At 41.5% G+C, this 14,979-nt stretch overlaps 1 protein-coding gene across 36 annotated transcripts in view; it reads left to right on the forward strand.

Moving 5' to 3' along the window:
• Positions 1 to 14,979, forward strand: part of NRXN3 (neurexin 3) — a 1,583,151-nt gene that overhangs the window by 501,867 nt on the left and 1,066,305 nt on the right. For all 36 annotated transcript variants that reach the window (XR_005791087.1, XR_005791088.1, XR_005791089.1 and 33 more), the window contains one exon: positions 12,366 to 12,804. Coding sequence is in view for 33 of the 36 variants with exons in the window: in XM_040477865.1 (XP_040333799.1) it covers positions 12,366 to 12,804 (439 nt within the window). In the remaining 3 variants the exon portion in view is untranslated. The remainder of the gene's footprint in view (positions 1 to 12,365; positions 12,805 to 14,979) is intronic.

Consider the following 14,979-nt stretch of genomic DNA (forward strand, 5'->3'; position numbering starts at 1 on the left):
TTATCTGGCTCTGTTTTGGATGGGTTTTGGTTTACTTCTGGGGGAGCAGGTGTGGTCAGCTGGCCTGGCATTCACTCTTCTGTGTCCAGCAGTAGCTCTTGCCAACTGTTTCATCAGGAGGATCACAAAGGACCAAGGTGGTCACCTGGAGGAGGACTGAGGTGGTATTAAGAGAGAGGAACAACTCCAGAGTAGGTCGCATCATGCAAAGTCAGAGAGCAGGGACTTCATCGACTTCAGTAGTAGAGCTTGGGGTGAAGACTCTTCCTGGCTCCTCTAGCCCTACTTTATATTTCTTTCCTACAGTCTCAGGAGAGATTACCTATAAAGGTTTGATTTGAAGTTCCTGACTATGTTTTAATCAGTGTGCCTACTTGATTGTGACTTGCTAGCCTAAACCACAGACATGAGAAACTTACTTTTCTAGTGATTCTTTTATAATCCAGATAGCTGGAGAAGTTGGATTAAAGGAAGAACCTTAAACTTTTGTTATATAGAGGCTAGGAGTAATAGTTACTGAGTGTGCAGACCCTCAAGCTAGACTTACCTACATTTTCTTCTGGCTCCACTGCATAATAGCTGTGTGACCTAAGGCAGATATTAAAATTACTGATCCATAGTTTCCTCTTCTGTGAAATGAGGATAATAGTAACCTGCCATTACAATGTGCCAGGAACTATTCTAAGCACGTTATATGTACCTAATCTTCTAATTATCACAGCAACCCTATGAGATACATGCACTTTTATTACCCTCCTTCAAAAGTGAGGAAGTCAAGGTACAGAAAGGTTGAGTAATGTGTCCAGGTAACTCGGTAAGGAAGAGCAAAGCAAGGATTTGAACCCCAGATAGCTTGGCTTCTTCAAATGTGCTCTTAACCATAGTTGATGCTACATCTCATGCCTCAGGTGGTTGTGAGGATAAAATAAGGTGAATGTCCACCCCCACCTGTCCTTGGAAAGTTTTGGGTTACATCTGTTGCTCAGGCCCTATTATTGATAGTGCCCCATTCCACTCTCAAAAGTAATGTCATGTCTTGGTTTAGATATTTGTCATGTGAGGATTAAATACTTATATGTAAACTACCAAGGACAATACCTGGTCCACAAGAAACCCTCCATGAAGGTTAACTGTTGGTATTGTACTACTGCCATCACCACCTATAGTCATCCCACGTCTGAAAGGCTTAGAGCTAGTGGGTTAACTCAGGTTCTGCAAATGCATATGATGGGGGCCGCCATTCCCATTGTCACACCCATTGTAGACATCGCTTAATGGACACAGCTGGACACAGCACGACAGTTTTACTGCTTCATGCCCCAGGTACCCACTCCTAATTGATCAAACTGGATGTGTAATTAAAATTACAGGCCATTCCTAGTTTCATTGAATGTAAGAATGCAAGATCTCAGTGTTTGGAGAATTTGAATTTAAGCTGAACGTTGTGGGTTTTCCACTTGCATCAAAACTTCTTTGATTCCTGGAAGTGATAATGAATTTTGGACCTTTTAGACATTCTATATCTCTTTTTTTTTCCAGTATTCCTCTCTGCCTATTTCTCCATCATTTCTACCTCTAGAAGAATTTTAATTCATAGTCGTTTCCTATTCCCTGTCTATAATTTGGTATCTTATGATAAAATACCATGGAAATAATATAGACATGGACATAATGTAAATGAAGAGGAGTGAGTCATAATAGGAATTATAATTGAAACCTAAGATCCAAGACTCAGAAAAGCTGTCTTCAAATGTGATTTGTATAACTGGTAGTGAAATTCGTGTCAGGTTGGTTTTGCATGGCATAAGGGACATCTAGTGGTTATTTAGGTCTCTACAGATTTACTAAAGGTAATGTAAAGTTACCGGTTTAAGTATGGAGGCTGAGTACCATCACCTTGAAAGAGAGCCCCAAGAAAAGAAGGGCGCCCTTCTTTATTGCATGACTATTTTGAAGTTAACAAAGGGTAAAGAAACCTGTTCAGAAAAAAATCAATTTGAGTCCTAGCATTTCTATCTATATTATTGTTAGTTTGACCCCAACTCATTTTCTTTCCTACCAGGTTGGAAATGATTCTGTTATCAGTTACCTGCCAGCCTGGCACATTTTTGCTATCACTTTCCCTACCTCTTCTGCTGATTGCAGAGGGGCTCTTTGGACCACCTTGAAGAGCCATCTGATTAGAGGCTTCATTAGGCTAGAAGCAGAGCAGCTTAGCAGGCCAGGGCAAGAGAATAGTTTGTAATTGCTTCTGACCGGCAGATCTCCTTATTTGCAAGTTGCTTCTCCATCAGGAAGCCATACACCTCTAGTCCATGTGTATTTTGTGTAAATGAATGGGCTTCACATTATAGGAAGTTAAACTGGAAAGCACCTGTGTGAACTTGCCTTCTTAGCCACAGAGAATATTCCTGAACTTGCCTATTGATCTGCACCTCTTGGTCTAATCCGTCACTATCCATGGTTGTGAACTCACTGCTTCTGTCTTCTGGGCTGCATGGAATACTTTCCTCATATGCCCCTATTGTTTCCAGCTAATTGTGTTAGACTTCTTGAAGGTTCTGTTTCATTGAGTCTTTTTATAGTATTTCTCCCTATTCTTCTGCCTTTGGGCTTTTTATATAATCTCTTTCTCCCAAAGCCATTTGGCATTTCTATTGTAACGTATCTTCTTTCAGGGTAGCTGGTGGCAGAATGCTTCATTGTTAGGTATTTATTCGTGCTATTTGACCCTGGATACGGAGAATAAAGGCTCTCAGGTACTGTTTCAAAATATCCATGTGTTTTCTATGACATTCCAAGCTACATTGTCATAAAGAGGTGGGCAGTATTCCCTTAGCATACTCCAGAGCGGGAGGCAGTGTTGGTGCTGAGTTTTGTTATCCTATCTCTTCGAGTATCTTGCTAGAATTTATGATTGATTTTTTTGTTCCTTCTTCTGTTGGTGTTTTGTCAAGATGCATAAACTAGTGACAGATGCCACTCATGGGTACGGAACTTTATATATTAATAAACTTAAAATGCAAGCACATTTCCTAAGCATGCCCAGTAGTGAAAACCAAATATTTAGTGATTCCATCAAATTCTTTTTTTTTTTTTTTTAATTTTTTTTTCAACGTTTTTATTTATTTTTGGGACAGAGAGAGACAGAGCATGAACGGGGGAAGGGCAGAGAGAGAGGGAGACACAGAATCGGAAACAGGCTCCAGGCTCCGAGCCATCAGCCCAGAGCCTGACGCGGGGCTCGAACTCACGGACCGCGAGATCGTGACCTGGCTGAAGTCGGACGCTTAGCCGACTACGCCACCCAGGCGCCCCCATCAAATTCTTTTTAACTGTGATACTTTAGCTTTCTCTCTTCTCATCTTATCACTTATTATCAAGAAGAAGGAATATAGAGGCTTCTTTCTGCAGTATAGTCCTCACTGATTTAGAGGCATCAGGAAATAGTCTTTGGGATTTTCTTGCCTGTCTTCCTTCTCATTCTTTCACATCTTCCCGCAAATATGTACTGACTTTGTGTCAGGCACTGGGAGACTCAGAAAAAAGGTACAGTTTCCTCCACTTGAGCAGCTCCCAGTCTACTGGGGAAAACAGATGCAGCACAGCATGATAAATTCCATGACAGCAGTTACAACATGGAGCCCTGGGAGCAGAGAGGAGGAAATCAGATGTAGGTAGGAGTCGAGTGAGTAAGAGTGTTGGAGAAGGCTTCCCAAAAGATTTGGTACGCAAACTATGCCTCAGATGGCAAACGGTTATTCACATAGAAAATCTAGGTAAGGCTTATCCTGGGGAGAATTTACCGGATGAACTGCAGAACTTGACAGTGAGGTGGGGACTAGATCAGGAAAAGTCTATTATGTAATGGGTGAAAGTTTGCATTTGATTCTGAAGTTGATAGAGAATCATTGAAGGGTTTAAGTGGGGAATGACATGTTATCCTCAGGGAAAATAGTGAGATGATTAGAGTCATTTCTAGTCTTTGGAATAAAAATAACAGTAGATTCCTAGCGAATCAGGGAGGCACCTTTTACATTTTGTCACCTTTCCAATCAGACTGTTAAAGGCTTCCTTTCTACTCTAATGGCTCCTTTTTTTTTTTCAATTGCATAATGTCTATATTTTTAGAGCTTTTCATAATCAGGTACCACCTACTCATCTGATCTTTGTTCTTCTGCTGTGTGACATGTAACTTTCACTCTAGTCAGGTTGGTGCCCTCATCAAGTATTCTAAGAAGGAAATGTAGGCATTCACTGGGTAGGTCTGTTTAGTACATAAGTAAATACAAGAAGTTTGAGAGTACGTTTTATTGAACCTCTACTGTGTGCCAGGCACTTTGTTACAAACACTGGGCATGCACTGGCTACCACATAAGAAACACACAGCCTCTGTGTTTATGAAGCTTACAGTCTAGAGGACCATAACAGTGCTGTTCTTGGAAAGCAGAAGGAAGAGAAAAACGATCTAAGTTTCTGATCACTGGCTCTTGCACATTCAGTAATTAGAGTGACAGATATGTCTTACTACAATTCTGATATAAAATATATCCCCTCTCTAAGCATTTTCCAACATTTTCTAAACATGTTAGTGGCAGGGATCACACCTCATGTTCCTTTGTATGCCCTGTGGTCTAGAGCTAAAATAGAGTGGTTATTTAACACATTTACATGGATTTTGTTTCCAATATCTTAGTGTAGCTAGTTAACTTACATTAAGTTGACTTTATGTTAGAGGATAACAAGGATGGAGAATAGGTTCATCTCAAGTTATATTTCTCAGTGACTGGTGGTAACTTCCTAGAGAAGAATTCTGAGACTACCGTCAGGTTGAATGGGAAAGGGGGTAGAATAGAATGACATCAATTAACAATGAATGTCACCTGTGAGGAAGGAAGAGCAGAGACACATACTTGCCAACATGGCTGTTGAACATGGGAGGGTTTGATATCCAGGTGTGGCTAAAAAGGTCACCTGGCGAACTCTTCTAGTTCATCTAGAAACTTTTCCGTCACTATCTATTGACGATGTCTTGCAGAGCTCTGGCCCATTACATGCAAGTTCATGTCTTATATCTCTGCCTGGGTTTATTTATGTCAAGTCTGTAGTCTGTCTATGCCAAGTTCTTCCTTCATTAATTTAGTAGAAGCTTAGTACATGCTGTGAGGATGATAAAGCCTGAATCAGCAAATCTTCCCTCTCGCAATAATTTTTTTTCATGGGATACTTGAACATATGGTGGCCTGTTCCTGATCAGCATTTTTAACTGAATAAAGTCCTCAAAAGTTCTCTTCCTTGAATAAAATTGAGACCTTCCCTGTGATTGTGTTAAGGGTTGGAAATCTTTCTCAACTTCTTAGTGTCTCCATCTGTAACCACGCATCAACCTATATAATTCCATTTCACAAAAAAGCCATCGGACAAATATTTGTCTAATTCTTGATCACAAGTGGTAATGAATTGCATTATTAGCAAGCACCCATGGCTTTTTGATTCGTGAGGGCAGAGTAACCGGCCCACAGCTTTCTCTCTCCCTGGTTGAATTGCCTATATGTCCAGGTGACAGGATGCTGTTTTCAAAATGAGGAAGGGACTGAGGACTTTGGTGATTTAACATCAGTTTGCCTGGATTTTTTTTTTTCCTGTCACTCCAGCTTGCCTTATGTCCCTTTTATCTTTTCCTGGCCACTTTCTTACAAATGGGACCATGGATTAGAGATTATATACACTGGTGGTCCCTCATGAGATCCAGCTTGCAGCTATGTTTTCTTTTACCCACAGAGTGTTGGATCACTCAGCATTAAAAAAAATTTAATTAACAGTTGACATTCTGCTACCATCTTAGCAAGTCTGAAACTCAGTTCCCATTTTCTATTTCTTGTGCTTAGTTTTTATCTTTGGTGGATCTTCACCGCTGTTAACAGAATATAAAGCATGGAAATGGTGGCATCCATGGTACGTAGCAATTGGGGCTTTGGGCCTCAGGTTTGATGTCAGCTGCAGCTCAGCAGGCAGAGTTAGTTCACTGACCCCTGTTAGCAAGACCATAGATGCAGATGTGGCCCCAGCCATGCCAAATACTGGCTCTTCTGACTTTGGACGCTCAGAGGACCATCTGCTGTCACATTTGTGTTTGGACTTCACTGTTGGGGTTTGGTCAGTGGTACATTCTGATAGAAAACGTGAATGATAATGAATCCTAAATCTGTGCATGTATATGCTGTGTGTGTGTGTGTGTGTGTGTGTGTGTGTGTGTGTGTGTGAGAGAGAGAGAGAGAAAGGGAGAGAGTGGGGGGAGAGAGAGAGGGAGGAAGAGTGAGAGAAATAAGGAATGCCCACCATTTATAATATATATAAATGCCACATTAGTCAATTACATACATTATGTAGATATTTATTTTTATTTTTACTTTAGCATTAGTTAAGTCTAGTCTGTTACTTGTTTGATCCCTGTCTCTTGAGCTGACAGGCACCTTAGGACTTATCCTCAGAGGAAATCTTTTCTCCCAGTGGCTTCACGCCAGGCTTTTCTGTCTGTTGATTTAGCTCTGGCTTTTCACAGAAAAATGACAACATTAATAGTGATAACTACCATTTGTTGAGCGCTTATGAAGTTCCAGGAACTGTGTCAAGTATTTCTACATACAACGATACCTTATTTGTTTTTGTTTTTGTTTTTTTAACAATACTGGGAAGTGAGACGTGTTATCCACATTTCTACAGTGACAGACTCTGAGGTAGAGACATATTAATGATTTTATCCAAGGTCGCATAGCCGCCATGGATGGATCAAGATTCAACCCTGGCCGGAGAGATTGCGAAACCCATAATATGAACCACTGCATTGCCACTTGAGTCCAACGTACAATTTAATGCAGACATGAGCATTTATTAAGCACCTGTACAACCAGGTGCTATTTGCAATTTTAAAAGGTGTGGTGCATATTTTTTTGCTGATAGGTGTTTGAGGTCTGTTGAAGAGATAAGACCTGTGCTTATTTAAGGATTATGAGGTTGCATGTTTTGAGTGACAAATGAGTGGAGCAGTCAGTTCATAGGAGAGGAATTCACAGCAGACCAGAGATATCAGTTCCCTGAAGGACAGAGGGGCAGTAGGGTAGAGAAGGTAGGATGTGGCAACCCCGGAAGCAAGATTCTTTCACAGTGCTGCTTCTTTATGTTTTTACCCTGAGTAGTAATGTTACCCAGTAATAAGATTAGCCTGAACGTTTATCTAGAAGCAGCACTATCCTGGAAGCCGTAGAGAAAAAGCTCATTTTATTATTATCTACTGTCAATGGATTAAATGCAGTGTGGGGATAAATACATCTTTGTCTTTTGCTTGCCCTATGTACACTGCTCCACACATAGGTATAAAGTTGAAAGGCTTTACTGGGATGTGTAATCAACACTGTTCCATATCAAGGCACCCTGACACTGGCTTCTCACCGTTCTGTTTTTAGTCTAGACACTTCAGAGAATGTCCCCTAGCATCCTGAATTTCAAACATCATCCACTGACCTGGATCAGAGCAGTGGTGCTCAGGCATCAAGTCATGGACCTATAAATGATGGTCTGATAAGCTGACCTAGTGGTTTTTATAGAAATTGTCCTACATATAGACCCACAGAGGATTGAAGATGCTTTTTAAAAACAAGAGAACAAAGGCCAGGTGATACTCTCCTATTCCTGCACAGGATAAAAAGTACCAAAAGGCCATCTGGGCACTGCAAGGCACATGCCCACATCCCCTCATTCCTTCTAGTTTCCTTGCTGGAGTGCAGAGGGCTGTGGCATATACAGCAGAGGGCATGAAAGCATGTTCTCAGGAAGCTGAGAATAGAGTGGCCTAGGAAAAGATGCAAGAGAGAGAAGTACATCTGTGAGCTGGGACTGTCTCTACTCCTTAGATTTATTCTCATGGACCTGCCATATAACTCAAGTGCCATGGAAGAGTTTAATGTAAAAGGCACATCATGTAAGTTTGAAGAGTTACTCCTTTTCCAATCAGGGCAGGTGGTTTGGGCAATAGGAAAGCAGCCACATCACTAGTAGCCAGTATGAGGATTCTGAGTTTATCAAATGACAGGATCAGCAGGATCAGAGCAGCCAGAGAGGACCTGGAGAGAGAGAGAGAGAGAGAGAGAGAGAGAGAGAGAGAGAGAGAAAATGTATGTGTGTGTGTGTGTGTGTGTGTGTGTGTGTGTGTGTGTATATATATATATATATATATATATATATATATCCATCCTGGTGAAAGGATGCCAGGAGAGGAGAGAAAAGCATGGTAGCCTGGAAAACGTGGTGAGCAAAGATCCAGAAGCCTTCACACTTGAGCTCAGACAGAGGCCTCTGAAGTGACTCCTGAGTGGGGAAGGGTGGGATCTACCAGGGGTGAAGGGCTTTGCACTTCTGGGCAGAGTTGAGTGTGGTTTTGTGATTGATGAAGGGGTTTTTGCTTTATGGGTAAGTATGGGTCACAGGAGAGCCTAGAAACTGCCACTCCTAGAGCATTGTCCCATCTTGTGCAGTCAAAGAGATCTGGGTTCGAGTTCCAGTTATGCCCTCTAATGCTGCCTATTTCACTTGCTTATTGTCTGACACATAGCGGATGCTCACAAGATGCAAACTGTTTTTGTTACATTGTTCCTGCTTTCATGTCTTGCCTTACTCCTGATACTGCTCCTTTGTGCTTTTGTAGCAGAGAGTGTGGAGGCATAGAAGTACAGCTTTTCTGAGAGAGTGTGTCTCAACTCTGAAACTCTGTCCTCAACTATTTTACTGTCTGGCCTCGCAGGCATGAGCTGCATTGTGGTCCACGTGGCCATCTTTACAAACCCACGTGTGGGGTAGTCAGACCAGCTTGTCATTCTTTGTGACTCTGTCTCTCTTTGGCTGTGTCACATCTTCCCTCATGGGGAACCACTTCCACTTGTCTTTAATTGCTCTTCGTTGGGGCAGCTTGTCAGCTAAGGCTGCTCTCTGTCACTCGATCCCACATTTCTTCCTAGTTTAGTCATCAGTTGGGGTCTTTCCTTTAGCTGCACGTCTGGTTTCACAGAGAACACTGTACCAGATACTAATTTGCCTTGTAAGGGGGTCCCGCAGGGTTTCTTACCTCCATGCCCTACCCGAGGCACTGGTACATTTTTGTGTGGCTGTGGCCCTGGCCATGGTCCTATACCAGGCAGGTAGGGAAGGCGAGGATGCCAGCCATGGAGCTTCTCAGTTGAGTACCACAAGGCTACAAGACCCCTGTCCTCCTGTCCCTTTCTTCTCAGCAGAACTTCAGTTCAGGCCCCTGTCAGTTTCTAACAGTACCCCAACACCACTGGAGACCTGGGTATACTATTATTTCTTCCTAGGTTTATCCACTAGTTTAGAATTTTCTGTATTGTACCATGTATAACATCCCCCTCAATCCTGATAACAGCCTTGGAAGGGAAAGGGGAGCCATTCCTAGAATAGGTTTTGAGGTTCCTGCCTTCGGAAATGGGACTCAGAGAGGTTGTCCAGTTGTCTCTGAGAAAGGTGAGGCAACTCCATATAAATAGACAAATAATTTCCAGGCCATGGAGTAGGTAGAGAGCTCACTTTCAGAGAGATTTTGAGAGAAGTCTTGTTATCATTGGCCAGTTTGTGGCCCTGATTCTCCTGTCTGTCTCTCTGGAAACCTGGATTCTAGTTATTCACCTTGGGTCTTAGTCTCAGCTGTGTAACTTTCCCAGAGAAGAGCCCCTCTTCATGGTACCCTATATCCCTTTAAAAGGCTTTTTTCTTTTTTCTCTTCTGCCTCTTGTAGGGGTGCCTGAGTTCCTTTTCCATTTATTATTCAATGGAACGAAGCCTCAGTCTCCCCCTCTCCCCTCCATCCCAGGATGAGCTGTTGTTATATATTAACAATTAATCTTAACAAGGAGCTGTAGTCATAGGCATTTACTCCAATGCAGAGAAAGCCAATGTGATATCTGTCATTTGTTTATGACAGATATCACATGCCCAGGCGCAATAGGTGGGGTTAGAAAGGAGAAGCTGCCATTCATTAAACTTTGTTTCTTTTTCTGGTTCACTCCAGTCATTGATAGCCTAAGGATCTTGCAGTGTTTCCCCTGTTCACATGGTCAGTGCCGTAGTGCTAAGATGAGAAATTCAGCTTTTGAATTAGGAAGCTGAATGTGCATGATTTTCCATGTAATGGTAAAGATGAGCTTCACAGGTGCTGCTAGTGGGACCTCACTCTGAGTGTCCACGGTGGCCAAACACATGGATGTGAGAGCCCAACTCCCTGGGTTCAAGTCCTGGTCTGCCAGTTACCAGCTATTGTGACTGTGAACTGGTTCCTTAACTACTTTCCACATCTGTTGCCATCTGTAAAAAGAGGGGAATGATGGTAGGTATCTCAAATGGGTGTTACTGGGATCTAATGGGATGGTAGGCTTTAGCTCCTCACATAGTATCTGGCAGTAGGTGCTCAGTAAATATTAGTATCATTGTTATTTGCAGTGTTATTGACTATGGCTATGCTCATTGTCAAGGTCATATAGTATGTGAGGCATTTTCAATTCTTTGTCATTAGTTATATATTAAAAGGGAAACAGTTCTGGTGTTAGAGATTAAATGATGTACTGGAATGACCCATCTAATTACCTTTTCATCACTGAGATAAATTGTAAGACTTATTCTAGTACTTAAGTCCATTTTTTACTGAAAATGAAGATGATGTTACAACCTTTTTTAGACTGTGGGAAGGATGAAATTTGATTTACAGCTACAACAACTACCACCAAAGTACCTGAGATTTTTATGTTCCTACTCTGTGCCATTCTAAGTGCTTTACATGTATGTACTGACTCATTTCATCCTTGAAAAATAATTTACCCCTGTATTCCCATTTTCAGAGGAGAAAAGAGACCCAGGTAAGTTCAACAACTTTGCCAAGGTCACACAGCTTGTAGGTAGTAGATGTAGGACTTTAGCCTAAATCCGGATCCTGACTTAGAATTTGAATAGGATAATGTAAAGGACATAGCAACATGATTGCCATAATCAATATTGCAATGTTAGCCCCTTTCCCTTTAATTTTTTTTCTTGTTTATTGGGTAAATGTGATGTTACTTAGAGATCACAGGACCAAGACCCATCCCAGGGTACTGCAATCAAAATTCAGTTCCAGTAACAACAACACCTCTTTGAAATTCTAATTTTGGGAAATAGCATTAATCCCTGCTTTTACGTGGATTACACCAGATTTTTAAAGTCATAATAGTTTTTTTTTTTTTTTTGAATATTGTAGGGTGTTTCATTCTCCCACCATTGTGTGTATAGAGGGTGTACAAAATGTGCACAAAACACAGATTTCATTCCCCACCAACTCTTAACACATCTCCATGGTGAAAAAAAAAAAATGAAACGATGCAATACGGTACAGTGAAAAGTCAGTCTGTCTCCATTCCTGAATATTAATCTGACAGATCCACTCACCAGTGACAATTTTATAATTTTCTGTGTTTCCTTCCAAAGATGTTTTATGCATTTATGAGTGCATAATAGTTTTTATATTGAACACACACACACTTAACACAATGATAGTGCGCATATATATGTGCATATCCATATGCATAAACATATCAAAAACACACACTCTTAACACAATACTGTAGTACCCACTCTTTTATGCTCCTGGCTAATTTCACTTAACAATATTTCTTGGAGAGCATCATGTCAAAACCAGAGCACTGCCTTGGTTTTTGTTTATTATTATTAATTTTTTTTATTTTTGAGAAAGAGAGGAGGGGAAAAGGCAGAAGGAGAGAGAGAATTGGTGCAAGGCTCGCCCACGACCATGAGATAATGACCTGAGCCAAGATCAAGAGTCAGACACTTAACTGACTGAGCCACCCAAGAGGTCCCAGAGAACTACCTTGTTTTTAAGGACTGCATAATTGTCCATCATCAGGATGTGCCAGTCTGTTGTTATTGATGGCCATTCAGGTTGTTTCTGGTCTTTTACTACACTTCAGCAAATATCTTTGTATTTAAGTATTAGTATTTGTGCAACTCATACTCTATTGATTTCTACTTGCAAGCTTATATCATATAACTTTCTGATATCACAAAAAATTGACCAGAAGGAGACAACACAAAAGTAATAAAATGGAAATGTGGGGGCTTATTCAAGGCTTATGTGTATCCCAGAAGTCTCTTCAGTTGCTTTTTCACATGCTGTATCTCATGTTTCTCATATTGTTTGAGACATATTGTATCCTGAAGTCCTTTCTTGGGCCTTTTACCCAGGTGCCCAGTGAACAGTGGATGGTAACTGTTTGCAAGATTGATTCATATGGCACTTGTTTGGCTTTTGACAGGTTGTTTATAAGAATAATGACATCCGTCTGGAGCTGTCTCGCCTGGCCCGGATTGGGGACACCAAGATGAAGATCTATGGGGAAGTTGTATTCAAGTGTGAGAATGTGGCCACGCTGGACCCCATCAACTTCGAGACCCCAGAGGCGTACATCAGTTTGCCCAAGTGGAACACCAAACGCATGGGTTCCATCTCCTTTGACTTCCGCACCACTGAGCCCAACGGCCTGATCCTCTTCACTCACGGCAAGCCCCAAGAGAGGAAGGATGCTCGGAGCCAGAAGAATACCAAGGTGGACTTCTTTGCCGTGGAACTCCTCGATGGCAACCTCTACCTGCTGCTTGACATGGGCTCAGGCACCATCAAAGTGAAGGCCACTCAGAAGAAAGCCAACGATGGGGAATGGTACCATGTGGACATTCAGCGAGATGGCAGATCAGGTAGGAGAAGGTGGGATTGTGACTCGGAAGAGAGGAAAACTGCAGCATCTTAGTCTGTTTCGTGGCTTTGTATTTTTCGTATTTTACAATTTTTATTTTATGTTTGTGCTTGCATGCATGTTGACTCTTGCTGTTCTCTTTAATGGTTGTTGTAAGATTATGTTTCTGAACAAGTTATCTGTCTCGTCCCTTCCTCTCTCCCTTGTCACTCACCACACAGCTGTCTCTGTGAGAGCTTCAAGACCCTGGAGCCAAGGATGATTTTACAAGTAGCGTTTCCACTGCTACCAAAGAGACTGTCATGTCACTGGTGTGATGTTTTTTTTTCCCCCTCCTTTTCTTCTCCTTTTTCTCATCACCATGGAAACCGATTGTGACATCACAGATGCTGCATTATGTGATTACTCTGTAGGATAAGCCTCACTGTGTGAGAGTTTATGCAACGATACACCCTTCAATAATTGGCAAGAGTCATGTTGCAGGGAGAAATTAAGACAAGAAAGGAAAAAGCAAATTGATTTTTCCTGAAGTCATGTTCAATTTAAACCCGTCCTTTGGTGTGAGAACCTATATTTCACTCTTTGCTCAGACCTCACTAACTCTCCTTTCCTCTTCATAACCTTTTACATTTGGTTTAAATGGCTTTGTTTGTTTCTGCAGCCGCAGATCAAACAAGCTAGCCCCAGGCAGTACATAGCTACTGTGGAGTTGTAACAAAGAGAGGGAGGGAAAACACACACACACACACACACACACACACGCACGCACGCGCGCGCGCATATAGAGAGTCTGGAGCTTTTGAATGCCTGAACAGTTTGCATAGCTTTCTATGGACCATGTGGCAATGAAGGTCACATTCTGTACCACCAGAAAGGACATTTCACCCGGAGTGGTAACTAGAGCATTTGGATTTCACACTTACTTCCTGATTCTCCATTTAGAGAATTATACTCAGGAAGGGTCTTGGCTATATTTGCTGTATTTTTAAGGATTCTCCCTCCTTGTAAACACAGAAAGTCTTTCATCTGGGAATTTTTTTGTAGGCACACTTGGCCAATAATAGAAAACAATAGATTCCCTCAAAAGGCTGCAGCCAGGAATGAGCTTTTCTGTATAATTCCCTAGCCAGAGAGATGACAGAGATGAGCAATATTACCCTTAGGAGGAGCTGGATGGGTTCCGTTCAGAGGGCAGACGGGTGGCAGATTGCAGCCCTGGATGGTTTAGTGCCCAGCAGGATGCTTTATTGATTGTCTGAAATCTAATCAGAACCAAGAGGCTTCAAATTAAATGTGCTTGTTGAGTAAGAATGAACAGTTTGTGCTTTTTTAACAGAAAAAGACACAAAAAAAAACTAATTTCTCTGGAGGGAAGATCTTTTTCTCTGTCTTTCTAAATTTATCCATAAAACGTCAGCAGGGGCAGAGCAAAAAAACTATCCTAAAATTATAAGGGAGGGGTGCCTGGGTGGCTCAGTCGGTTGAGCATCCGACTTGGTTTTGGCTGGTGTCGTGATCTCATGGTTTCGTGAGTCCGAGCCCTGTGTTGGGCTCCATGCCGACAGTGTGGAGCCTGCTTGGCATTCTCTGTCTCCCTCTCTTTCTGCTCCTGCCCCCACTCATGCTGTCTGTCTGTCTGTCACTCTCAAAAGAAATAAATAAATAAACTTAAAAAAATTAAAATTATAAGGGAAACACTTCTCTTGGTTTCAGGACTATGTGTTCTGGGTCTCTGGAGTTCTACTATGGTTGATGGGTGTCATGATTGGTTAATCTAGACCTGACATAGCTTAAAGGTTGCTTATTTGTGTCACAGGCAGGTGAGAACACCTAAGCTTGCCATATGTTTACTTCTGTTTATTCCCAGCACTAATTGCTTTTCCAGTGATGTAGTTATTTTGTTAGATCCATCAGTGGACCTATCTGACAAATATATCTGGATTTCAGAAGCCTTGAATTTCTTTTCTGGGAGCCATAGAATTGGCCAATACTGATAAATTTGATCAAAGCCTATAATAGTTTACTGAGTAAACAAATAATTGTCCCATGAAAACAGCAAAACATAAAATTTTAATATGATCTATTAAACTTCATTTCTTCATGAGAGTGTTTTCTGGTATGTTTTTAGTTATGAACCTGTTCCAAAATGAATAGTTATGAAAACATCTGTATTTGC

Source organism: Herpailurus yagouaroundi, unplaced genomic scaffold (assembly GCF_014898765.1).
Source record: "Herpailurus yagouaroundi ecotype Mexico unplaced genomic scaffold, PumYag 141, whole genome shotgun sequence".
Lineage (NCBI taxonomy): Eukaryota > Metazoa > Chordata > Mammalia > Carnivora > Felidae > Herpailurus > Herpailurus yagouaroundi.